The following is a 25,578-nucleotide window of genomic DNA, read 5'->3' as shown; positions in this document are numbered from 1 at the left end:
CTGAAACAGTGACAGCAACTATAGTTTATCAGTCTCCCCTCATACAAAAGGAAATATGATTACGTTTACTGATTTCAAAGGAAGCAACATCTCATACACTGTATATTCACTACTCTTGACAATGACCAAGGAGTGCACAGAGTTTCATTTGAGCAGTAATTACTCTTATTGACAAGTAAAATCTATCTTTAGCTGCAGGAAGCTAGTAAAGAATATTTAAAATCAGAAAATGCTCTACAACAGCTGCTATTACAAAATGTAATTTTCTCTCAACAGTGTGGCTCTACAAATAATCATCAATACTGAATGATATCAATACCTAACACTCTTATTAAGCCTGAGATATTTAGACCATAGAGGAGTACAATGTCTTGCTGAAACACAGGTACAAAAAGCTTACTTAATGTATACACAAACCTAATTTATGGTTAAATGTAAAATTAAAATTTTCTTGGATTGTTTTATTTGGATAATAAATCCTCTAACAAACATGAAAATACATGTGTCCTGTTGCGCTCTAACACTGGCTATAGCGCCCTCAATCACTCACATTCTGTATCACTCTGGTCAAAAGACAAAGTCAAAAGCATTCACTGCTGCTTTCCAAAAAAATGCTACTGAGACACATAATAATAGCAATAATCAAACCTATGATAATTGCCTGCAATCATTTATTAATTAAAATGCAAAATATAGTAAAATAAAGTTCTATACAATTACACATGTATAAATATTTTGAGTGCTTACGAATATGATAAATACAGTATTTACCCATATCAAAGTTTCAAAATGCTGTGTATAATCAGAGCTATATTCACCTAAAAAAAGTACAGAAATCCGCTTAATTAAAATGCAAAGTGAGATTAATAAACATCAAACTACAGAAACCTCTTTGTACAATACAACATACAGCATTGGGTATGTGATTTTAGGAGGTCTGAATGTAAATAATTAATGTAATTTCCAGCGCATCAGCCACAGAAGCCACCATACAAACTCTGTTTGATTTGTTGAATATAATATGAAGCAAAACCTAGTCGGGTCTTGCACTTTCTACTTCCTTGATCAGTTGAAGCTTGCAGTGAAAATGAATACTCCCAGCATTCGTTAATGCTTCAAATATTTGAAGTACAGTTCAGTATGTTCAGCTGCCATTGGATGGCAGCACTGTGATATTATTGCAAACCACTAAATAGATATTACAAGAATGGAAACACTGTCACAGCCCCACAGGCTGCTAAATAAAAACAGCATAATTACTCACAAAAACAGCATTTTTTGTGTCCATTGTTGCACTCCATGGTTAGAAGTGTTGTCTCCTTGACTTGAGAGAGTGTCTCCTCTTCCTCTTCCTGTGGCACTGCTCTCTCCTCTCTGGCCAGTGGAAACCACTCTCAGCGGTCCTGTAGGCCTCATCGTACTCATCGCTGTCAGAGTCCGCCTCTGCTGCAAGGAAAACTCTTTCCAGGAAAACCTCTTTCAGATTGGAGGTGAAGAAATCATCGAGGTTGCGGCCTGCTTGAGCCACCTCTGAGTCAGGCTGTGTTCAGAGAGGGAAAGAGCTATTACCCTCAAATCAGTGCTGGTGAAGTACTGACTGATGATTATAATTTTTATAATTTAAAGGATTCATTGTGATTATGAGACAAATTGTACATTGAATATACACATACAGGATATACATTTTTAACTTACATAATTGAACTTTGCACAGTTGCGGAACATGAGATAGACATCAGCAACAAACTGTTCTGCCGAGTTATAATGTTGAGTACTCCTCTTGTTGAGTTTGGCCCTGATCACGGACAGGTCCATAGGCCTCTTAATGATCTGGTAGTAATGACGAGCCTGCATGAAAAAGCAGAGGCATTTAACACTGATTTGGATATAATCCACCCAGACACTTTAGCTCCCTGTAACTCATTGTAATGTAATTACCTCATAAGTCTTTCTGCACTCAAAATGCATCAAATAAATGTTCCATAGATTGCATTATGGATCATTATGACAAATAGGGCACCACCTATGTGTAGGCTGCTTGCTTGAGGAATCCTTATTCCTGCCTTGAATGAAATATGCACACATGGAGATGGTCCAGCAGAGCATATATAAACCGTAGAGTCTTTATAGTGTGTTTGATTAAATTCAGTTGTGACTTTTTACTGCACTGGACACAAGAGGAGATAACCTTAAGTATCTATATTAATGGAAATGAAAAGCCTGTGTAATTTTCACCTACTAGCAGCGCTATGTTGCAATGTTTGTATGAGTGGGTCCACTTGACATATACATGCACACCTTAAAACAATTTTAAAATCAGCTTTGCAAATGTTTAACATGTTTTTAAGGCCTCAAGGGAACAGTCAATGTGGTTTGGTGAGAAAAACTGAACATAACATTGTTTGTTACAAAAAAACTCCACAGGGTACCGTTAAGCCACCAAACCCTGAAGGATATAGCAACAATTTAAGTGTGTTTATGTATGCCGAAACAACGAAGAAAAATCGTCATGGTGCTACTGTGTTCCTGTAATTATAATGAAAAATAAATGAGATTATGAAAAGGAGTTGGCATTTTCTGTAACTGGTCTATAAAAGTAAAAGGGTGATCACTCACAAGTGGACTGACGGGCTCATGGAAGGGAGCACTCAGGACGTTACTTAGGATCAGTAGAGTCAGCCGCTCACATTTCTACAAACATGACCAAACAAGAAAGAAAATTGTTATAAATGCAGGAAAGTCACAGAAAAAGTCACAGAAAAACCACCAGCCATGACTATTATAAATGCAGTTAATAAAATGGCCTACTCTCTGGTCACAGGCGGGCAGTCCATGTGCCAATGTGTGTTCTCCAGATGTTCTCTCATTCTCACAGTCATACTCAACCTCTGGCTGCATGACGTCTCTGCACAGGCTGCACACCCAGTCACCTCTGAACAGGATAAGAAACAGCATCAGGTTCTGTCGGCTCCATATAAACAGTTTGATAGGAGGTTAGAGAGTAATATTAAATGTACTGAATACATTTCATGTTTCAGTATAAGAAGCTTACGAGGGGAAGCTTAGCAGAGACGGGATGTGGCAAGACAAATGAAAAACTTTTGGACAGCTGTCACAGCACAGCAGGTCCCCGCCAATTAGACACACAGCACAGAAGTCCTCACTCTCCATCTCTGCACTGTCCTGATCAGGCTGGACTTCCTCGGTGGCTCTTTGAGCGACAGGGTTTGAAATCAGAAGCGGCCTCTGAGCACCACCAATGTGGGACTCCTCTTCCAAGTCAGAGCGAAGTGGTTGTGGGTCGTCGGTTGTGAGTTCAGGTTCAGAATCTACGTCAAGCTCAGACTCCACCGAGTCTGGAGGCTGATCGGATACAACGTCAGAGTCTGTCCCTGCCTGTAAACTGGGATCATTGTCAGGCTGGACGTCTGACTCGGTTTCAGCATCGTCTGATTCTGCATCAGCGTCCAGCCCTTGGCCATCTTCTGATCCCGCTCCTGCATCTGATTCTGGGTCTGCCTCATATTCAAGACTTGGTTCTGAATCCCCCGTGATGTCAGTTCCACCACAGAGCCGCATCTCTCCTGCAGCCAGTGATTCCTCCTCAGCCAGACATTCCAGTTCAGCCTCAGATAAAGACTCTGCATTTGGGTGAGAATCTAGTGATGCATCTGAGTATAGCTGTGGGTCTGGATCAGCCTGAGAAACAACTGCGTCCTCTGAGACTGATCTGGGATCAGAGTCAGAGTCCAGGTCCAGTGCAGAGTAACTCTGTGGTACATATTTAGGGTCAGCGGACGGAGACGTGGATGCTTTACGGGAGCTGATTGTCTCTCGGCTGTCAAACTCTCTAGTGGTCGAGTGTGCGGTAGACTGATTACGGTTCTGCCGCTCTGCATATGGTGGAGCTGTGAGTGAGCGGGTGGTCCTCGTGGTCTCAGAGCCTCCAGCTATCTCCTATGTGTACAACACAGTGGAGAAGAGAAGGGAAGAGAAGAGAACAGAAGAGAACAAATGTTGTCATGTGTGTTTATATCATATTTTATTTTATATATTTGCTGAATTATAGCATTTAGCTGAATTAAACATAATTTTAACAGCATGTTGACTAGAATCTCTGGGGATTTCTAAGATGTATTAAATAAATAAGTAACTATCATTCCAAAACTACATCAACATTCTGTAGATCATGTACAGTATAGGCCATGTAACCCTATGGTAAGTATTTTCACATTGTTCATGGTCTAGTCTGCCTTCCTTGACACATCACAACGTTGTTACAATACTAACAATTAAGACAATACTTTACTGAAACCAAAACTTCTCAAATAGTTGTCAAAACACAAGCAGCCATACAAGAAGTCTTCCTGAACAAAACACTGTTAGACTTTTGAGTAAGGAAACAATAACTTCACTTGACAGTTTTTGATATTTTCTCTGACACATTTTGGTTGTATCCAAAAAGTATAGAAATTCAACCATATAAATTACATGGTGATAAAATTATACAATGTCATATTGATTAAAAAAACATTTTGGCATATATGAAAATATGTTCTGTTTATTAGAAAATACACTTGTATACTATATATTTATATATATATCCATCTATTATCATAAGCATTATTTATTATTATTAAAGATGTTCTGCAATCTGACTCCCTCTGCTGTGTTTATAGGTTCACCTTTCCTCTACTGTATGCACAGAAATGAGACATACTTCAGGAGTTGCATCATGCCTGGCCCTCTGCTGCGGCAGCGTTTCGCTCTTCTCCGTCCCGCTGGCAGGTAGAGGGTCGCTCTGCCGTCGTCCATGTGGGGGGAGTTGAGACACAAGTATTTTGAGACGCTCTAAGCAAACCACTGGAACCCTTGGCTTTCCTGAGTCCTTCTGAACATCTCTGTTACTTTAGAGGCAAGTAAAGAAAGAATGATGAAACCTTATTTTCATGATTTGTGCATGGACAGATGTTTGACTGGACAGTTATTACACACCTGCTGTGGCTGTTTCTTGACACACTGCATTTCCCCTTGGTCTCATAACCAAGCTCTTCATTTACACAAGAAAAAGAACGATCTAAAGAGAAATATGATGAGCATGTATTTTGTAAATTGTTTAGTTGAGGATATGAGAAAGAATCGCATGGTAAGAAAGTTACGAAAGTAGTATTTTGCAGCACCTGGCTCTGTCTTATAGGACAGTAGAGGAGACTGGTGACCTCTGGAGGGCGCTGTGTCAGACGAAGTTTCCTTGACAACATAAAGCACCCCATCTGAGGCTCTCCTCTGTTTAGGATCCATACTGACATACTGAGAACAAGACAAACATTATGTAACACGTATTAGTATATGCAACGTTATATAGTAACTTGAAAAAAGCAATCTGAGGACAGAGCTCCAATGAAAACCGTTTCACTATTTTCGGACATTTTATGGACAAAATGATTAAAAGTACAATCAAGAAGAGAATAGGCAGATTAATCAATGATGAAAATAATAGTTATTTGGAGCCCTTAATCAGAGTAATATCTTGACTGTGTATGAGGTAGGCTATTGCTTTGCAAAACCAGAACTGACATGTACAAACGGATCACCTCCATTCTATCTGACAGCTGAGCTGCACTTGTGTGATTATTTTCTGATGCAGGGTTACCTTTGTTGCAGCTCCTGTAGGCCTTTCAGTATGAGGGCTGGTGGAAGGGGCTGCCAGTTCTGCCGGGATGCTCTGGGAGCGTCTTTCCCTCCTTGTGCACACTAAACTAGGGCTGAGCCTGCTGCTCTGCACATCAGATACACACTCATGGGCTGTCACCGACATCTCCAGGGATGTGGATCTCTGTCAGAAACACAAACATGCAAAACTGAGCAGGTTTTCAAGCTGCATTGCATGCACAGATGCCCCTGTTCATGCTATTAACAACAGACAGGAGAGAAAAGGAGTGGGATGTGTGCAGTGGAAACCACCTTGAGTGTCACATGCACACAGTCAGACACTTAACTCAATCCCTACCAACATGGAGAATGGCCCACACAGCTGCATATGTTATAGTACAGACAATGAAAATGTTTGGTTACAATGCTAACATGTAGGTTCAGTGGTGCAGTTTGGCCATTTGATTAAACCAGGACAGCAAATAATTTACTAACACTCTCTCCTCTCTTCTACTACAATTGAACTAATGCAAGTGTCTCAAAAAGCTCCTTTAAACACCTCAGCTAATGAGAGCAGGAGGGCTGACAAATCATTTAGATTATTTTTTAACACATCTCGCTTTCCTCTATTTTTCTTTTTCTAGTGTATCATCATACATATTCAGGCCACGTAGACACCGAGCATGTACTCTTAAGTATCATGCGATTAAAACACTTACCTGATCCTTGCCCCTTGGGAGGTGTATGCAGGATTTAGAATGTGGAGGAAAATAGACTATAATCCTTCTCTCTGGAATGATGGAGGGATGTACGAATTTATCTCAAAGAGCAAACTAGAGCTGAAATTAAACTGGCGGCTCCCTCTATTCCCTCAGCGACTTATTAATGACAGGTTAAGTACATAAATGACGCCCAAGTGGTTTTATGTCGTTTTCCGATGCTGTGTGACTTGAAAATGCTAAATAATGCATCTTGTGTTCGTAAACAGTGCTCTCCTGGTTTTGAGATACATTGCTAAGAACAGCTCAGCTATAATTGTCAGACCAGGTCTTTGTTTTCCCATCATCCTTTCTTCATAAAAGCAGGAGCACATTTCTGTTGCACCATCTGTTTTCAGGCTAGCTGTCAGCTGGTCATTCTGGTATTAAAATAAAGCTTTCCTTTAGTTTCAGTCATTAACAGATAATTAAAACTGAGTACCGCCTTAAATTCAACACTACCTCAAACTTCAACATTTCAGAAAAATACAATAACCACTTCCCATATGTAAAACATTGTCCTACTGGCTTTTGATGTGATTTAAATGTCACTGCATGATGCATTTTTTTTTAATTAGGCTTTGTTGCCTTTGTCTTTTGTTCTTTGTGTTTGTCTGAGCGAGTATTTGAACATCTGTGTTTAATAGGAAATAGGCCTGACTCTGACAGATACATTGTGGGCTTTGAAAGGTGTGTATAAACAGGGTGGTGTGGTTTTGTTTGAGGCCATAGAAACATTGCAGAACCACGTGTGACACAAAAAAACGAAGACTGAGGTGCACAAAATCCAACCGCATGCCTCGCTGACATCTCACGGTAACTGATGTTGCTCACAAACAAATATACAAACAAAACTTTTAAACAATCAAATCTGAGGATTCCTTTTTTTTTTTCTACATATTGCAATATTCAGTATTAGTCTAGGGTTATTGTTAACTTAATCTCTCACCCTGCCATCTCTGTGGTCTCTGAGCATCAGTGCAGGTCTGTTTCTCTGCAGCTCTTTTCTCAGCTCTGCTGCAAGAGGGACATGGAGCTGCAGGACAGGACTCTGCTCCCTCCTGTCCTGCTGCAGCTCCACATCCAGCAGCGCTCTGCTTTCAACTGCTGCCATTTGTCCTCGAGCCTCCTCCACTCTGCACCTCTCCTCCCAGTTCTCTTCAGTCATTACATCTCTGTCCATGACTGTGTGGTTGACTTGCTGCTGCAGAGCCGTACTGGTCGACAGCTTCCTCTGACGTTGGCTTGGCCTGCAACGGTCTGCACTTGGCTGAGCCTGGCTGTCTGGAAGAACTTCTCTCTGATGTTGGCGATAGAGATACAATTTAGTTTGAGACTGGGGCTGAGAGGCAGCAGCTTGTGGCTGGGATGTAGATCCTCGACTGCAGTTAAGCTGGATGGGTCCCATGATCGGGACAGGTGATGAAGTGGGAGGACATTGCGACGAGTTGTCTGGGTCCCAGCACCTCTGGAGCTGCTGGCTCTGGTGCAAGGAGGCAGAGAAAAGGGCAGGCTGAACACAGCTGGAGTTATAAAGGGCGGCTTCCAGCTGGCCTTTATCCAGACTGGACAGATCTGGTTGAGAGGGAATGCCATGGACGCAACACATTTGGAGCTCACAGCAGCTCTGGTACCCACAGCCGGGTTCTCGTCCTCTGTGACACACGGACGGCAGAGCCAAGCGGGTGATTGGCTGAGGCCTGAGAATACTGGAGCAGGCCAAGCCCTGAGGGTAAATGCTGTTTCCCCCTTCAACAGTCAGCTGGCCTGCAGAGAAACAGAGTTACATTAAGAGCTCTGTCCAACCAAATTATGCAATAGATTAACAACGTTAACAATTGTTTGCTTCAGCTATGCAGCAGAAAGTTTTTTGGGATTGAGAAGGTATCTCACTTTGGCAAAAATATTGATAGTGTTGCATTGAACAATATTCACACATCAATAACAATTATGCTTAAATGCCATAAAAAACTTTTGCAAATTCATTGAATCCTGTTATGCAAAAATGTAATTTTATTTTAATCCATTCATATTTTTCATGTGGGCTTATTTTCAGTTTCAATCTCTTTCTGAATAATGAGAATTTTCCTGTAATACAACCATTGCAATATAACCATCTCTCTTCAATAACAATAATCATACCTAAAGAGGAAATCTGCTTTGTCCAGTAACTTGCGTCCCAATTGAATTTGATCCTGACAGGACTCCAAGAGTCTGAGTGGAGTGACGACTGAAGCAGCTGCTGCATCTGGAGAGAAATCTGAAGAACATATATTGTATTAACAAAAAACAGGACATATTCCGCAAACCCCGCTGCAGGCACTGATTTCTATAGTAAAATTCTAAAAAATAAAGTTGACACCTAATGCTGAAAGAAAAGTTGCTGGAAATCAAACACCAAGACCAGGCTGCAATAGCACAGATATCCCACTCTTAGCTTTAGAAGACTAGAGTTACATCCTACACTGAAAAAAGCACCAGCCATGAATATAACATCAAAAGAGTATGAAAGTCATTTAGTATTGCACTTCCCTAAAGTTACCGGCATCACAAGAGATGTGCAAAATAATTGTCATAATTGTCTTTTGTTTAACCCTCCCTGTCTGGTAAATGCCTGCATCTTTCAAACGCCACTCTCCTAGTTTATAACACAGGCTTTCTCTTTATCTAATTTGTAGCTTCCAAGCCGGAGCCGAAATACCCCAGTGATGCAACTTGAGTAATTTACTCAGGCTTACTGTTACAAAGCTCTAGAAAACCAGGAGACATTGTACAACTGCTTCCAGTAGTGCTGTGACTAATAAACTTTAAGCGTATAATAGTTGAAGTTCCCCTTTAAATACAAAGAAGCATCGGCAATTAATTACTCCTTCCTCATAGGGCTGTGTGTGTTACAATAAGACAGTGCACGTCTGTTGCCTGCCCTCTCGACGTACCAGAGCCTTGCTGAAGAGCACCGGGCCTCTGCAGTGGTGTGTCGAGGCCCAGGTGATGAACTTCTGAACATGGTCCAGCTGGCCACATATCTCGATTGCCCCCTGCAGCTGGTCCTCCAGACGCTGCTGGAAGTCCTCTGAGATTTTCTGTAAAGAAATCCATAAAAATGCATCAAGTAATTACCGACACACAGAGAGTCATGGCTGGACTGTGGGCTGACTCAATGGCTCTTTTTGTGACAGATGTAGTTCCTGAGATGTTTGCTTTAGCAGTTTTTGATAGATTATTAGGGGTCCTTGTTTGGTTGCTTTCAGGACTGATTATATCACAGCGGTTACTGATTCTTTGCATATAGATTCACAGCTGGCAGAACGATAAGAAGGAAAGAAAAAGAAAGTAATTACCTCCAGTTGCTCTATTAATAGGTTGGCTCGTTTGTTAAGCTCGTTCATCATAATCATCTTTGCCATTTTAATCTGGTTCTCTGCCTTCCTGTGTGCAATCTTTACTCCATGAAGTCTTCAAAGACAGAAAGGAGAAAATAAATGTGAGAAAAATCCCAAATGCAGAAGAACAGAGCAGCATTTCAGACATTAATTTATGCATTGGCTTGCTATATTTCACACTGTTAAATTATTGAGCATTTGTGGCAGAGGTTGCTCAGACTTGGGACTATGATTATAACTCTTCACCAACCTGTCCTCTATCTGCTTAGCATTGTTCTCCACTGCCGACCTCCTCTCATCCACCTGAACCATCAGGCTCTCAAACAGCCACTGCTGATCCTGTAGGGCCTTCCCAATCTGCACCACCCTGAACACATGAGAGATCACAGCATCCACCACACAGAAAGTTCACTAATTTATTCTTTTGGCATGAAGAACACCACAATTAAAATTGTTTCCCCTGGGGACAAGACATTATGCAGGTGACCTTAGAGGCAGCTACTGGACTGTAACATCACAGAAAACAAAAGCATATGAATACTTAATAAGTATTAGGCGAGCCAAGGGTAGTGTATGCAGATACAGATGATAAAAGTGACAAGGCAGTTCAAGAGAGTTGTTGCTCGGAGGAAGTTTTTAACCTGCGGTTAGCAATTCTCTGCAGTGTCCTTGTGCTGTGTATCTGAGGACTGACCTGTGGTTTTTGTGGGAGGACAGGTGACAGCTGCTACAGCACAGAAGGTCACATGACTCACAAAACAGCTCCAAGGGCTCCTGTCTGTGAGAGTGGCACATCAGAAGGGAACAAGGATACGACCCCGGGCCTAAAAGACATACGGAGGGAGGGAGGAGGAGAATTAGCAATTCACACTAACAGCTAGAGGAGGACCATTAGTGTGTACACATAGTATTTAAAGAGAATAAAAAACAACTAACTAACTGACTCACAAGGAGTTTTTATAACTTAATAAAAAATATGAAATTGATTTATTAGAGGAATTAAATTAAATTCTATTAGGGTTGAAATTTGTTTGATGAATAGGAAAATTGGTTTGAATATTAATTTGTATTTTAGTTAGCTTGTAGATGCTTTAAAGGCGTGAATCATCTCATGCTTCAATTGCACTTCAGAACTTTTGCACGTTTAAAATGTTGTGTTTTTGAGTAATTAAGAGTAGGGCAAATGAAGGTAAAATATGAGACAGAGACATCTTAACATGGATTAAAGTCAGTGCTAGTTTCCGCCCCCCATAAAACAACAACTTTGGTTTTGGTTAATTGGTGAGTTTGGTGTGAGGTGGATTTTGTTACCTTTGGATAGAGCCAGGGTAGCTGTTTCCCCCTGTTTCCTGTCATTATGCTAAGCTAAGCTAACTGGCTGCTGGCCTTAGCTTCTTCTGTACAAATGTGAGAGTGGTATCAATTTTCTTATCTAACACTCATCTGGAAAGGGAGTAGGCATATTTTCCAGAATGTCTAGTGTAAACAATCTATTCATTTTAACAACCACCCCAATTTTGGGTGTAGTCTGCCTAAATTGAAAAAAAAATGTATTAGACCCATGCAATGAATTTGGCAATAAAGTTTTCCAGCATGTATTATATTTTTAGACAGCCTGGCTGTTTTGAAGATGGGGAGACACTATATTTTTAGATTAGTTATATTTTATATATTTTTTAAATATATATTTTTTTAACATGGCTTTCTTCCTAAAAATTACCATAATGAGCTAAGTATGAAAGCCTAATCTTTCAATACACTCATTATCTCTTTGTGTTCATGTAGCTTTTCATAGTATAAGCAGTCTGTTAAACTTTGACATGGTGGGTTAAAAGTAAACTGTGATGAGTTATATTGATATGCATCATTAAATCTGGCCTACCTCTGCACTTAGATACGAAAATAATAATACAATTGCGGGAAATAGGTTGCAAGTTGAGTATTGAGATGTAGGTGAACAATATTTCAGAGCTATCCAATCTGCCTTTGATGAACCAACCACACACACATACTAATGCTCACTCTCTATCTCTCACACATTTCTAAATAGGTCACCGTAGAAACTGGCCCACAGAACGTCTACCTAACAATAGCTTGATACGGCTAATGAGTGCAGCCCTACTGCTCTCTGCTGGCCGGCTCACCTCAACCAACCCCCTCCTGCCTGCAGATCATCACACCTCTCTGTGGTAAAGAGCCGAGCATCACCCTGTGTGCATCATTCTGATCTGACTGACCACATCCTGTCTTTCAGCGCAGTCACACAGCTTTTTCTCACAAGTACACAAACCAAACAGTAACAGTCCCACATCACAATAAGGATGTCAAGGACTTATTCTTTATGATTTGACAACGTGTGTGATGCAGATCTGCACAAGCAGCTGGCAACAAAGCTGCCAGGCATATTTGAGGGTCTTTAAATAGCAACACACTAATATTAGCAAAAAAAGAAGGAATCTGGGCCACTTGTTAAAGAGAGGTGTAATAAAACACAAGGATCTCCAGCAACTATTATCAGCCATCGCCACTGACATGCATTATTCATTGCAATGGTTCCTGCAGAGACATGATTAACAAACAAACAGAGCACCAGAGGGAAAACAAAAAAGCCAGAACAGGCTTTGTGGTGACAGAGAGAGAGGCAGAATGCACAGCCACAATGATAGTCTGTCATACAGGCCTGGAAATGGAGGTAACAAAGTCTTAAAAAATGTAAATATCTTGCCTTGTCCAGTCAGAGGCAGGGAGCTGGAGCCTCTCTGGAGCCGTTCAGGACACTGGGCGGCACTGGGCCTCTGTTGCTGGTGCATGTCTGTGTACTGGGAAGTGGTAGGGGCTCTCTGATGCTGATGCACATCTGTGCACTGGTAACACAACCACTTGTTGCAGAGTGTACACAGGCTCTGTGCAAGTGTCGGCACTGAGCACTCTGAGCAGCTCTGAAAGACACACACAAAGAAAAACCTTCCTTGTGTATTAAATATACAGTGGGCACACTCCCTCCCACACACACAGATGCCCATGTGATAAAACGACAAGGTGGCATATGTCAGAAACATTTGTGGTGCCGCGTTGCTTTGGGCTAAATCACAACTTCAAGAGTTGTTATCTGTTCTCATGCTACCAAACGTCTCAGAGGCTTTCAGAGGAATGTAAGTGGAATTGAACCTGTGCTAGAGCATCGTTTGACTACGTTTAAACATTGATTTAATTTTACAACCATGAGCATTTAAGCATCATGATGCAAGTAAACTTTGAAAAGGAACAACATAAAATCTGTTCAAATAGGATATTATTACAAAACTCCTCTTAGTCCCTTGTGTTTACATTGGATTTTGTTTTAGATATGAGCTAAACAAAAGAGCATGCAAGATGTCTAAGGAAACCTAGTAAGATGATGCACAGTGCAGCCTGCTAGGTTATGACTTATTATTCCCTGTGGGGAGATTCATCCTCTGCAGTTGAACCTTCTTACCAATTCAGGATCGGTGAAAAGCGCCTCTGGACCAAATCCAGTTTTAAAGCCTTAACACTTGTCCAAATGTAACGGCAGTGGTATCCCTAATATCTAACATGCCTCTTAGGGTGAGGAGAGAGCACCACAAACACAGGAAGCATGTCAACTCTACACAGAAAGGCCCACAGTGCCCTAAAGGGGTTCAATCACACGATCAACAGTGCAAACTCAGAAACTTATGCACAAAAATAAACAACCTCCAGCTGTGTCAAGATCGAGATAGGAAACAATGCCGAAACAAACATCTTACCTTCTCCATTTCAGTGCTTTGAGAGTGGAGCTGTTGCCTTCTCAGCAGGAGGGAGAGGAGAGCGAGCAGCCTGACGCCTTGGCAGCAGAAGCACTGAGGCTTCTACCTGAGGCAGGAAGCAGCACGCACAGAGAGGTGGCCCCAGAGGAGACGGCTTACATGACAGCCTCACTGTGCTCTCTCCTCCCCCAGTTCATCCAAGTGTAGGACCCTCTCACTGCTGCAAAGGAGAGTGTCACAGTCAAATTCATCCCCCTGCATGCTGTTGCAGCCACCAAAAAAGAGAGAAAATCTAATCCTTTTTCTTAAATAAGCCTGTGCATAATAATTGGGAATTAGGGAGATAAGATAATTATTTTTTTGTAGGGCAAAATATCCCCGGAAGCCCTTTCCAAAATGGAGGAAGGAAGACCAAGTGACCTACAATGAGAGAGGGAGGGAGAAAGTGTACTGTAAGCAACTTTAAGTTTTTTTGGAGCGGGCAGCGTGAGGCAGAATCAGGCGATGTTCGGCTTATGTCTAGTCGGGGGTATGTGAGGCTGAGCTAGGATAGGACGGCTGTGGCCTTCTTCTCTTTGTCAGCAACAAGGAGGGAACAGGTCCCAACGGAGCTACACGCTAACGTAGCATACCGAAACCGGGTCAGGCTCTGATAAGCTCCAGATGGGACCAGGGTACCCTCCTGCAATTCCCTCCAACACTGTGAAATCAATTAAGATTTTAACTCAACATGTCAGAGAAAATGAACAGAGCACACTATCAGAAGAAAGGAAAGGAGCCAACTGTAGACAAAGATGAAGGTAATTTAGACACAGAACTGATTATATTTTGACCCTGCATTTGCAGAAAAAAACATCACAATATGAAAGTTGAAAAAGGGGAACCAGGGTACTGCTGAAAGCAATCCAAACTTAAAACAAGCACCATCAAATATAACCCAGTGTCAAACCGCTGAGACATCTCAAGCTGTGAGCAAGTCTGCCTAACAACAGCCCCTGCAGCCTGACCTACAAATCTGACAACTTTCTCATCCTTGGGTGCTTCAGTGGGGAGCTCAGAACAATCCCATTCCCCATTCTGCGCTCAAAGACCCAATTTGAAACACAATTAGTCTGTCGCATTACACCCTGCCTCTCACTCAGCTCTATAGCGTTTTCAAACTGTGCACTTTCTTTCTCTGAACCTTCACTGCATTTAACTTTTAAACTGAAACCTCCCGCCAACTCTCCCTGCCCTGTTAAGTGAAGCCGGCACTAGATACGCATGACATCTCAAGGGATGTCTCAATAATAGAAACCTACACAGTGATCTCTCCCTTGAAAGCACCCCCTATGTAACATCTATTAACACTGAAGTGATGAGATCACAGAGAAAGCATGATTATCTTCAACAACTCTAAAGTTGTTATGTTATTTAACTATTTCTGTTCTCAGATAATTTACTTACTGTGCTGCAAAGAAATCCATCAACTGGAGAGTAAAAATCTTCACTTGTCTCATGATTATGAAATGCAAATACATTCTTAAGAAATGACAACAAGAAATAACAAAACCCTGTTGTAGGAGCTCTTCTTAGGAAAGCTTAATTTAGCTGCTGCTACTTCACACAGAAACAAGCTTGTTAAAAGATATTTCATCCATTATGTTGATCTTCTCTTCATGAGGTGCTTGAACTGCTTCAGCTAATGGGATCTCACCATGAGCCTCAAGTCAAACGGTTAAAGACGATGCACAGCAGCCACACCATTGTTCTTATGCATAGAGTTATCTCTTGTTTTAAAGCTCCCTTAAAAACAAGCCTCATATATAATACATGTTCAGCCACCAGGGGACAGAGGATTAACAAACAAGCTAACATATCATTGCTTTGTTGCTGTTGTTACTAACTCTGTAGCAAAAATTGGCTTTTACAAACAGAGAGATATAACGGTTGTATGATGCTAGACCAAAATGGTCAAAAAGATCCAGAAAGCTGTACAGTTGATTCTCCTCTGTGAGTGAGCACTTTCAAATTAGCCTACATGTAGTCACTTAATTCAATATCAATATAAACCTGTTTATTGATTGATTGATTATATTATATTGATTAATGCAGCTTTAAGTTAACCACTGCTCTTAATTAACAGAACATGTTAAATTGTTTAAGTGTTTAGGTCAAGTTTTGTATTAAAAAAATGCAAAATGTGCAATAAAACCTGAGTTTATTTAAAACCAAAATCTAAAATAATTTGTTTCAATTTGTTAGCCAGATTGCAATGTGCAATATTCAGTAAAACAATATAGTGCAGTCCCGGGCTGCTGCAACTGTATAGCACTGAGGAAATTACATATTTGTTTCAATGACATCAAGAAAAATTACATTCTCTCAATTATGGTGGGATATGAAGGATGATTCTCATTGTTTTTATTTGACAGCTTAAGCAAAAATATTACTTTAAATTAAATCTAATTAAGGACTTGAAGCAGATGTCAGAGAGAAACAGAATTTATAGAATATATACAGGTACATTCCTGAATAAAATAAGGGGGAAACAAACATTTAGAGGCTTTGTTAGAGACTACTCAAGCATTTCATCAGTGGGTGAGGTTGCACTGAGATGAATTCGACAAATATTTCTAAAATCGTTGCTATGGCCTTGGTGAAGTCAGTTTTATCTATATAGCATAAAATCACAAATTGTGACCCCAAGTACCCTTAATTTAGAAAAGGAAAGACTACCCCTAAACTTTAAGAAAAATGTAATCGGATTTGCCCCCATAATGCCTAATACATTATATTTATTTCCCTGTAGTGAAATTGAATGGGAGCTTTAACTTGTCTTGAAAAAACTACAGATTTTTTCTCATTTGTTGCAACTATCCAGTTTGTGGTGTTATTCTGTCTGAAATATAGCAATATAAAACAATAAATCAGTCATAGGAAAACTCCCATTAAGTATGAGCAGACCACTGTAGTGTTGTGATGTATTACTCGCTGTATATAAAGCTGTGGGAATTTGGGATTTTATTTATGGCATGTTACACGCTTGGCTGCCTGTTCCATCTGTTCATGAACGTGTCACCGTGACAGCACTTTATTAACGCGTCTTCGCTTAATAACAACCAGCTTGTCAGTCAAACTGCAGAGTGGCTGCCCCCGCATCCTCAGTCTGCCTCTGCATTAGCAACATCACCTCCAGCGCATCACTGAGCGTGATATTATGTTTTAGAAAGTGCGCATGAGATGACGCCCCTATCATGGCATCATGGTGCAATCCACAACAAAACAAGAGGACAGCCCGCAAACATAAAGTCAGTAGACGGATAGTTTGGTGCACAGAGCGTCCACAAACTGTGTCTGTGAACAAATTGATTCCGCTCGTGAAGTGCGTAGCTCGTGCAAAAGCATCATGTCAGGTAAACATCAGAGTGAGCGCGTGTGAGGATGTCAGAGTGTGAGCGAGACTGTCTGCCGAGCAACTGAACTTCTGTCAGCCTGTCAGTGATGTCAGCTGTGTCTCTGTCCTAAGTGCGTGAGTGTTTTCTTTTACCTTGACCCGTGCATCACCGAGAGCAAGTCCCCCTCATCGGATGTCGCTCTTCAGACCGGCCACAATTTTGGAAATATCCAAGTCTCGCAGTTAATCGTGAGATTTTACATTCGTTCTCATGCAATACTTCTGACGTTTCTCAAAGCTGTAGTGTAACACTTGGTGAGGAGACTGGATTATTTTTGGAAAGTTTGTAAGAAAGGTATCATGGAAATATCACTGCTGCAACGTGATGGAAGAAATATTCACATTCTATGCTATTCACATATTATAACAAGTAACAATACCACAATGTGAAAATTATCCATTATAAGCCGTGGTGGAATGCAACTAAGTAAACAATTTGACATAAACTACTTCCATTTTACTCCACTACATTTATTTGACACCTATTATTCAGTATTCATGTATTGTTAGGGATAACACAGAATAGTAGTATATTCTATAATAATATAACACTGTGAAAGAAGCCATTCTGCATAGTGAGTATACTTTAAGAACATTTTGCTTATAGTACCTCTGTACTTTTACACAAGTATCCTTTTTATTCAGGATTTTTACTTGTAATAGGATGTTAATAGAAGATGTTAAAACTAATTAAAAAACGTGCATTAGAAATTATATCTGAGTAATGATGCACAAGTATTATTTGCAGCAGAATGGTCCCTATATATTAAATTATTGTTGCATTAACATTAAATCAGCATTTAAAGATGGAAGATCAGCTGAATATATGGTTTGGTAGTTTAAAGTATTCAAATTCAGTACTGAAACATTGTTCTTGGGTGCAATATCTGAGTAAATGTACTTAGTTACCTTCCATTACTGCGGCTCAAATTAGAAACATACGTAAACGACAGCTGACGCTTAACAAAGTCTTCATATATGAACGACATAATTTATAATATCTGTCATATTACAATATTGCCTTAAAACAAAAATTATGAAAAACAAAAAGTCTGAATTTTATAGCAATATCAAATCACAGGATCATCAAATCAGTTAGTTTGGTGAAAAAAGTTAACAATTGTCCTTAGTTAAAGAACCAAATATCACCATGTAACATTATTCTCATAAACTACAGCATTCAAACATTTCTTTAGGTTTATCAAAGCATCAGAAGCAAAATATACTCAAGTAACAGTATCACTCTGAGTACAAGTCTTTTTAAAGGTGTTACACCATTGATGCATTAACCGGAAAAAGTCTTTTGATGTAGTTTGTGGTCCAGCCTCACCAGTTAATACACTGTACTGCTGTCGCAACACTTCTAGGTCTTGTATGTAAATTCTTGATATGTAAAGCAACAGCCATCAGATTAAAAGTACAAAACCTCCTTTTGAAATGCAGGGGAGGTGAAATTAATTAAGGTTTTACAAAATAAAAAGTACTACTACCTTGAAAGGTGACATAAATAATGTAAGCTAAGAAAGGGATATAGAGTAGGTGTTTAGTTTAATACTAAACAGAGAACATAGTTATTTCTCATCAAATGTCACCCTTAATTGCTATAAAGGACACAAGCAGAGAAAAGTAATATGGCGGCTAGAATCAACAGCAAGCCTCTCAGTTAGGAGAGCTAATAACAGCACGTCAGTGACAGCCACCAGAGTGATGTGCAGAGACGTAATAAGGTTACCGGCAGCATGTGGTAGCTGGTGCTAGACTAACTGTGCCTTTTGGGATCTTACCAGCTTCTCCTAATGCATAGCTTTGGGGGAAGCTGTCATTGAGATGTCGGATGTAAAATGAGACACTTTTTATATCATCTGACAAACTGTGAATTACATATTTCTGTTTATAAAAGGGATGTCTTTATGCTTTGGGTCTTGTTTTGTAAGTAATTAAGGCTGTTGAGTGCATCTGTAATGTTGTTGTGGATAAGTGGGTTTTTTGGCTGATATGACTTGGCTGACAAGTGTGTGTAAGAAAAATACGAACAAATGTATGATGAGTCAAAATCCTAGTTTGATCTTTAAGCAATAGTTAACAACACAAATATTTAACATGAATATTTTTAGTAAACTCAATACTGTGCACTTTGAAGCATTTTAACATGTTTTTAATAAAAGATTGCAAAAGACTCTATGAAGAGTTACAATCATTTTCTTCATTGTCTTGATGCATGTACAGTTTTTGAATAGGTTCTACACTCCTTAAACAGAGGACAACACTGTGGTGAAATAATGCAAAATGAAAACATATGAACTGTACATCTATGCCCATGTCAGGTCCCATACACTCACACATCCTGATAACACTCTTCACAAGCACACATGGACATCAGTGGTTACTCTACGGCTCACTCGCTGAGTACTGTCCTACTAGCACTATCTCATAAGGTACTATAAACATACACTGAAGAGTATCACAGCCAGCTTACAGTGAAATAATATGTACATGTTTATTTTTAAAAAAACTTTATAAAAAGGTGAGAATCATCATAATGCAGAGACTTGAGACATCAGGTCTTCAGTTTGTTGTACGACTGAAAACAGGAGGATGACTTCCCCTCAGTTCTTTTTGTGGAGAAACTTCATTTTACTTCCTGAAAACAGTTAAAACAAATCTATTAAAATATGTAAAATACATCAACATCTGAGAGGTTCAATTTCATTCGGATTATTAAACTGTATATTGGGATTATACCAGGCTGGGATTACATGAAGTTTGGTCTGATTTAACCACGAGGCATCCGTCTACAATATAAGTAGAAATCTGAATATCTGCTCAAGTGTGTGGATTCCAGATAAAAATATGTAAATGTCACCTCCAGACATGTTTAAAGACATAAAAAATACTCTGGATAAACACACAATATCCTGCTTATATGAAGTATTACAGGCCTGAAACGGAAATTTCAGGTTGGCAAAGGTAAACTTTCTCCCTTCAGCAGATGAATTTTAAAACAGCCTTCTGGTGTCAAACTCTGCACATGCATCATTCTGCACAGCAAAGCTCAAACATCCAGGTGAAGTGAAACTAAGAAAAACACATTTGCAACCTTATTATGAACCTTTGACAGACTTTCCTTGATTATTACATAATGTTAAACACTGATGAGTTAAAATCTGGACAGAGCAAATGAGTAGCAGCAATTGAAAGTTGGTAAAGTGTGATCTAATATTGCAGTGTTTTTTCAGGGTTTTCAACAAAGCTAAAGACAAAATACAAGACCAGCCTGATTTAAAACAGTTTGAGAAAAAAACAAGTCTAGTCTCGAGTGTCTGCTGCAGGACTCACCAAGGCCTTTCAGAAACTTGTTGACTCCACTTTGCTCTGTGTCTGGCAGCTCCTCCAGATACTGATCCACCCTTTGCTCAAACAAACCTGCCAATGGGACAAAACAAGAGATAAAAAAAGAAAAAGAATGAAACATCTCACATTGCAGGAAGTTACAATTATTTTGTCTGCCAAGGAGCAGAGTGGTGTGGTGAGAAAGCATGCTGATGATAACTTTCAGCCACTAGAGATCAGTGTTACTGCAGTGCCCTCTCCTGCACGGTTAGTATTTTAGTACAAGGTTGGAAATCCTTAGACAAATGTGTACAGACCTGGAAACAACTGACACTCAGGGAACAGACAGTCTACCTTTAGCCCGGGTCTTCCTCAGCTCTCGATCCTGAATGAACCCAGCAAACATCTGAGACTCCATGAAGACTCCCAGGAAACGCCGGATGCTTTTAGATGCCACGGACTTGCGGAAGGCCTCTCTTTGGAAAATGCGCTCTCCACGCTCATTCTGAGTGATAAACAGGGAGTAATGGCCGATGGTCTCCAGGAAGAAGCGGATGAAGGCCTCCGACACCAGGCAGTTCAAGGAGTTATACTCTGTAGACACAAAGGAAACAGGATTAATCCACAAATCTGAAACTGAAAAGTTACAGATTTTTTTTTCTTCTTACTATTGTACAAACTCATGGATGTTTTAATGTTGTTTTGCCACCATATTACTTATAGAACAATGAACCCTCTGAATGACACATTCAAATGTAAGCGTCACCAATCAGCTTGACACTCTCTCATCACCATCTCTACGGTAAGCCTTAGTGACTCACTGTGATGACGAGTCGGTACAGAAGACGTCAGAGTTTTATAGAGACTTGGACTGAACGTGTTCAGCCACAGAAACTGTTGCTCTAATTAACAAGGAACCTGTCTTAGTAGGAAATGATGGTTTGTCACTCTTTCACCTTCATCTGACTCGCTGTCAGAGTCCTGGCTGATGATGTCATTCCTCTGCTCTAGCGCTTGCTCAAGAGCCGCCTGAAGTTTCCGTGGCAACAGCGAGGCCTCGTCGTCCATCTATAAACAACCGAAAACACTGCAGTCAGTGATAAACAACAATGTTTGGAGAATACGTTTCAAAGGCTCAGACTTACAACAGAGAACCGCATGTTTTACAACCCTGTTTAAAGCGAGACCATGTTACGTTTGAAAGAAGAAAAAACACAAAAGTTGATTCCATGAGAAACATAAATCACACTCACATTCAGGGATTTTGCGGCATCAGCCTTACATGGTCTTATATGACCAGTAACTTACAATGGTTAATGTCTGCTGGCTTTAGTTAAAGACGTGAGATGCATATAGATGCTGTGTAACATACTTTACTGAGACAGACAGTTGCTGACTGTTTGCTACTGTTACACAACATTTTAGCACGTACAGATTAACATTTAAGTGGTTTAATCACAAAAATAAATTGAGAATTAAACACTTAATTTCACCAGGAGATGTTTTTTTTAAGCTTGTGGGCACATTACAATTGTACTTAAGGGGATGCTGTCTTATTTGTTCTCCTGCATTTTGCCCTTATTACATGAAATGCATGAAAGGTCCCCAGGCCTCAAACTGAGGGTATTGCCAAAATGACTCAAGAAATGAAGGGAAATCGGCATTATGTTGCCACAGTGGCCACTGTTTAGCAAAATGTATAGTCTCACTTTAAGTACAGTTTTTTATTTTCATGGACTAACCTGTCGAATGAATCGGTCAGTTCCCAGGTCGACCATTAAAGCCTGAGAAAAGGAAAAGAAGAGCATATCATTCTTCAGAACTAATCTAAAAGTTGTATCTCCTACCTAACCATCACCTTTAAAAAGAAACAGTAAAAAAAGATCTGATATAAACACATATCTTAAAAGAGGTTTTTTATGTCAATCAGCCACTGGAAAAGTGACGTCAACAGACAGCAGATGTTGTTAACAGGTCTTTTCACACAAATCACCTCTCTAAGAGGTATATGTAGAAGTGTAGCTAATAATGAGAGAAACCAAACTAAACTTCAACAATTTCAGCAGCAAATCAGATGCATACCTAATACCTGTATAATTATTAAGGACAATACTTAAGTGGGCTTCTTCCACCAAAATATTTATTGTGAGCCAAAACTAGAAAGAGAAGGAGGCCAGAGATCTTTGACTGGTGCTGCACTGGCACACTGGCTCTGTACCGGCTGCCTATACCACAACTACTTGAGGTCACTTGCTATGGTCAGCAACATTTCATGCGTCATGAGTCATGGCTTGACTTTCAATATAGATCTGTTCAGGTAAACAAGTAGATTGATGAACATAAATACAGCAGATTCTTTCACAGATAATTTGTGTCAGTAGGGCTGCAACTAACCAATACTTTCATTCATCAATTACTCTCATTTGTTCTGTAAAATGTTGACTCCCATAACCATTGTTGACTCGTATTGTCTGATCCAACAGTCAAAAACCCAAATATATTCAGTTTATGGTCCCAATAGAGATTAAAAAACAGAATCACATCTAAGAATTTAGGCTAAACTATATATTTATTTTATTAATGCGGCACAAATCAATATTTTTATGTGACTAACTGATCAAATTACTATGTATTGACTGAAATGGATAAATGAACAGAAAATGATCACCCACTCTGCAGATCTCCTCAGCTCCACAGAGCATTTTCAAGTCAACTATATAAGGTGATAACAGGTCAATGCTGTATTTACAGCTTGTTCCACTGCCCTCAAGTGGCAAAAATACACCTTTCAGTTTCTCTGGTCCGAATGGTGCAGTCTAAAATGTGACCACAGTTTTGAATCCTTTCTTCTGGTTGAAAGTTACCTGGCTGGTTCCCTGATATAATAAGACTAGAGGCAGAGGAGGTCAAACAGACGCAGCAACAGTCAGCCAATTTATAATGAAGTTGCTCGGAATCTGTATTGTTGTAATTTATCAGCCCAGACAATAATATCCACTATTCCAAGGAACAGGCTTCAATCAGAGAACAGAGCGATAGAGACAGAACATCAATCAGGGACATCTGAAGAATTTTGGAGACATTGACCTGAAATGTACAAGTCTGGGAAAGAAACTGCACAGAGGTAGATAGGCAGAGAAAGTGCAGATGAGGTGTACTCACCTCTTCCACAGGCAACTCCTTAAGCTTGGGCATAGAGCTGGACAGCAGCCCCACCAGGAAGGGAGTGGGACAGCAAACAATATCCAACATGGAGCCCGGCAGCACAGGGATGAAGGTGTGTTGCCAGGAGAAGGGGTAGAGCAGCGCCACCACTGCATGCATGCAGCTGGACAGAGTACTGATGATGGGAGACAAAAAAAAGGTGCACACCATCAATCACCTTCACACGCACACAATAACAACGCCCTGCAGAGAGAGACCACACCAGTTTAAACTGAACACGGTCAAAATGGAGCAGATGTTTCACTAGATAATGAAAAACTTTTTTTCCAGACTGAAAGGGGAGTGGTGGTTTATATGGTAACAACATTTTCCTAAAAATACTGCCTACTGAGGTCATGAACTTCTGTAGTTGTTAAAAAAAAAAATACTGTCACTCAAAATGTTCAAACCACTGAACTATAAGAGCACAAATAATGTATTTCCATCACTAATCTCTCTGGTTACATGACTTGAGCCTCTTTTCCTTGAAAGAGTTACTTTTATATGAGGCGAAACAGCAGTTTATGTACTCTGACTTTGACACTTTGTTCTTTCTGCAGCTCATCTGAAGGACAGAAGAATCCATCATTGCCAAAGTTCTTACACTTTGACAAAGATTTCTGGACAAATTACTGCATTTATCTATTGTACTCCTCCCTCTCAGAGTTTAACACCATCTACTACAAACCACAATGAAGAATGGTGAGCCCAATAAAACGCATAACTGTGACATTACTATACTTTCTGCAGGGCTGGCGTGACTCTGACATGTTGCTATAGTTAAGCTGGAGGCTTGTTGACGCAATACCAAAAAGCGCCACTTCGGTTTAACTACGACAGCTGTGGTATAAAATGGAGATCACAAATAGCAGCCCGTGTTTCTCACGATCCGTCGCTTGTTGACAGTGGCTGACCCTCCTCCCCTCTGTCCTCTACATACTGTCCAGTCCATGTACACAAAGGGAGTGAAAATAAACTGTGGGTCCAATCATACACACAAACACACACAGACACACACACACACACACACACACACACACACACACACACACACACATATAGTGGAGCACTAAATCAGTATGGATCAAGAACAAGACCAGGGATCAAGCGCGGTATGCACACACACACCCCACTTGAGATATATACACTTTTAATGAGGACTGTTTTCCGTGGTTGCTGTCATCAACAGCCAACAGAACATCCAAGTAAACAGAAATGACTCCCTTTTATGTGACCTCATTCACACTGAGTTTCAGCGTACAGAGAACATACAGAGAACAGAGATCAGTACCCTAATCAATGGGCTGAGATAAATGACAAAACTCCCACAAACTTTTCCACTCCAATCATTCAGGCTACATGTTTGCAAAAGGCCTTTTCATCTTAACTTCCCATGAGTCAAATCGCCAAGGTTAAAATGTGTTTCTTGACAAGGTTAAATAGAATTACACCAACAAAAACCCAAAGGCTACAGTAACCACAGCATTCAGTCTTTTTAGGCCTTTTCCAGATCACTCATACCATTAAAGCACTTGCAGCTTTACTTTGGCCGTCTGATTTCCATTTGCCTGAGGAGGGCTTGATAATTCCTAACAGATCTCGTCTCCTGGCTTTGACGAGTTCCAACAGGGAGTGATGGGGTACAGATCTCTGAAAACCTCCGCCACAGGCTACACGCGACCATACACACCACTGATACCAAAAAGGATCAATTACACTCATTCCCCAACCACACACCCTAGGGAGAAGATGAACTTTCAATGAAAACACTCTGCACCACACCAGAGGTTGCCACTCAACTCTGGAAAGAGAGAGGGACATTCACATTCAGACCAAGACTTCAGACCCTCAGAGACCACACATGGGTCGTAACAAAAGGAGAAAATGTTCTATAGTCTCCTTGTCCACTAACAGGTGAGGATAATAAATAAGTAACAAGTTAAACATCCTGAATGAAAGATTTTAATTAGACAGCGTCAGCAGAGGAACATTTTAGGCAAACTTCTGATTTTGATGATGCTTTATTATTTTGGTAGTAAGTGCAGTGT

At 40.3% G+C, this 25,578-nt stretch overlaps 2 protein-coding genes across 4 annotated transcripts in view; both read right to left on the bottom strand.

Moving 5' to 3' along the window:
- Positions 1 to 657: 657 nt before the first annotated feature.
- Positions 658 to 17,148, bottom strand: trim66 (tripartite motif containing 66). The gene is made up of 18 exons (XM_068730950.1): positions 17,090 to 17,148; positions 13,561 to 13,780; positions 12,519 to 12,732; positions 10,488 to 10,617; positions 10,044 to 10,160; positions 9,752 to 9,866; positions 9,347 to 9,493; positions 8,553 to 8,670; positions 7,360 to 8,177; positions 5,654 to 5,836; positions 5,181 to 5,310; positions 4,996 to 5,077; positions 4,721 to 4,907; positions 3,053 to 3,957; positions 2,809 to 2,932; positions 2,617 to 2,691; positions 1,696 to 1,848; positions 658 to 1,540 (listed from the first exon to the last, which is right to left on the bottom strand). Exons 2-18 carry the CDS (start codon positions 13,567 to 13,569, stop codon positions 1,304 to 1,306), a joined length of 3,744 nt encoding a protein of 1,247 aa, XP_068587051.1. The 5' UTR covers positions 13,570 to 13,780; positions 17,090 to 17,148; the 3' UTR covers positions 658 to 1,303.
- Positions 17,149 to 19,135: 1,987 nt separating this feature from the next.
- The window catches only part of dennd2b (DENN domain containing 2B), a 43,987-nt gene continuing 37,544 nt past the window's right edge, over positions 19,136 to 25,578 (bottom strand). For all 3 annotated transcript variants that reach the window (XM_068730258.1, XM_068730257.1, XM_068730259.1), the window contains 6 exons: positions 23,489 to 23,666; positions 22,069 to 22,110; positions 21,283 to 21,394; positions 20,681 to 20,920; positions 20,333 to 20,419; positions 19,136 to 19,637 (listed from right to left, as the gene is read on the bottom strand). In XM_068730258.1, the coding sequence (XP_068586359.1) occupies positions 19,603 to 19,637; positions 20,333 to 20,419; positions 20,681 to 20,920; positions 21,283 to 21,394; positions 22,069 to 22,110; positions 23,489 to 23,666 (694 nt within the window). In that variant the 3' untranslated portion in view covers positions 19,136 to 19,602. The remainder of the gene's footprint in view (positions 19,638 to 20,332; positions 20,420 to 20,680; positions 20,921 to 21,282; positions 21,395 to 22,068; positions 22,111 to 23,488; positions 23,667 to 25,578) is intronic.

This window comes from Cebidichthys violaceus, unplaced genomic scaffold (assembly GCF_023349555.1).
Source record: "Cebidichthys violaceus isolate CVI_PGR_0920_01 unplaced genomic scaffold, fCebVio1.0.p SCAF_5, whole genome shotgun sequence".
In the NCBI taxonomy this organism is placed as follows: Eukaryota; Metazoa; Chordata; class Actinopteri; order Perciformes; family Stichaeidae; genus Cebidichthys; species Cebidichthys violaceus.
Note: the sequence above shows the minus strand (reverse complement) of the source record. Positions and strands in the feature narration are given on the sequence as shown.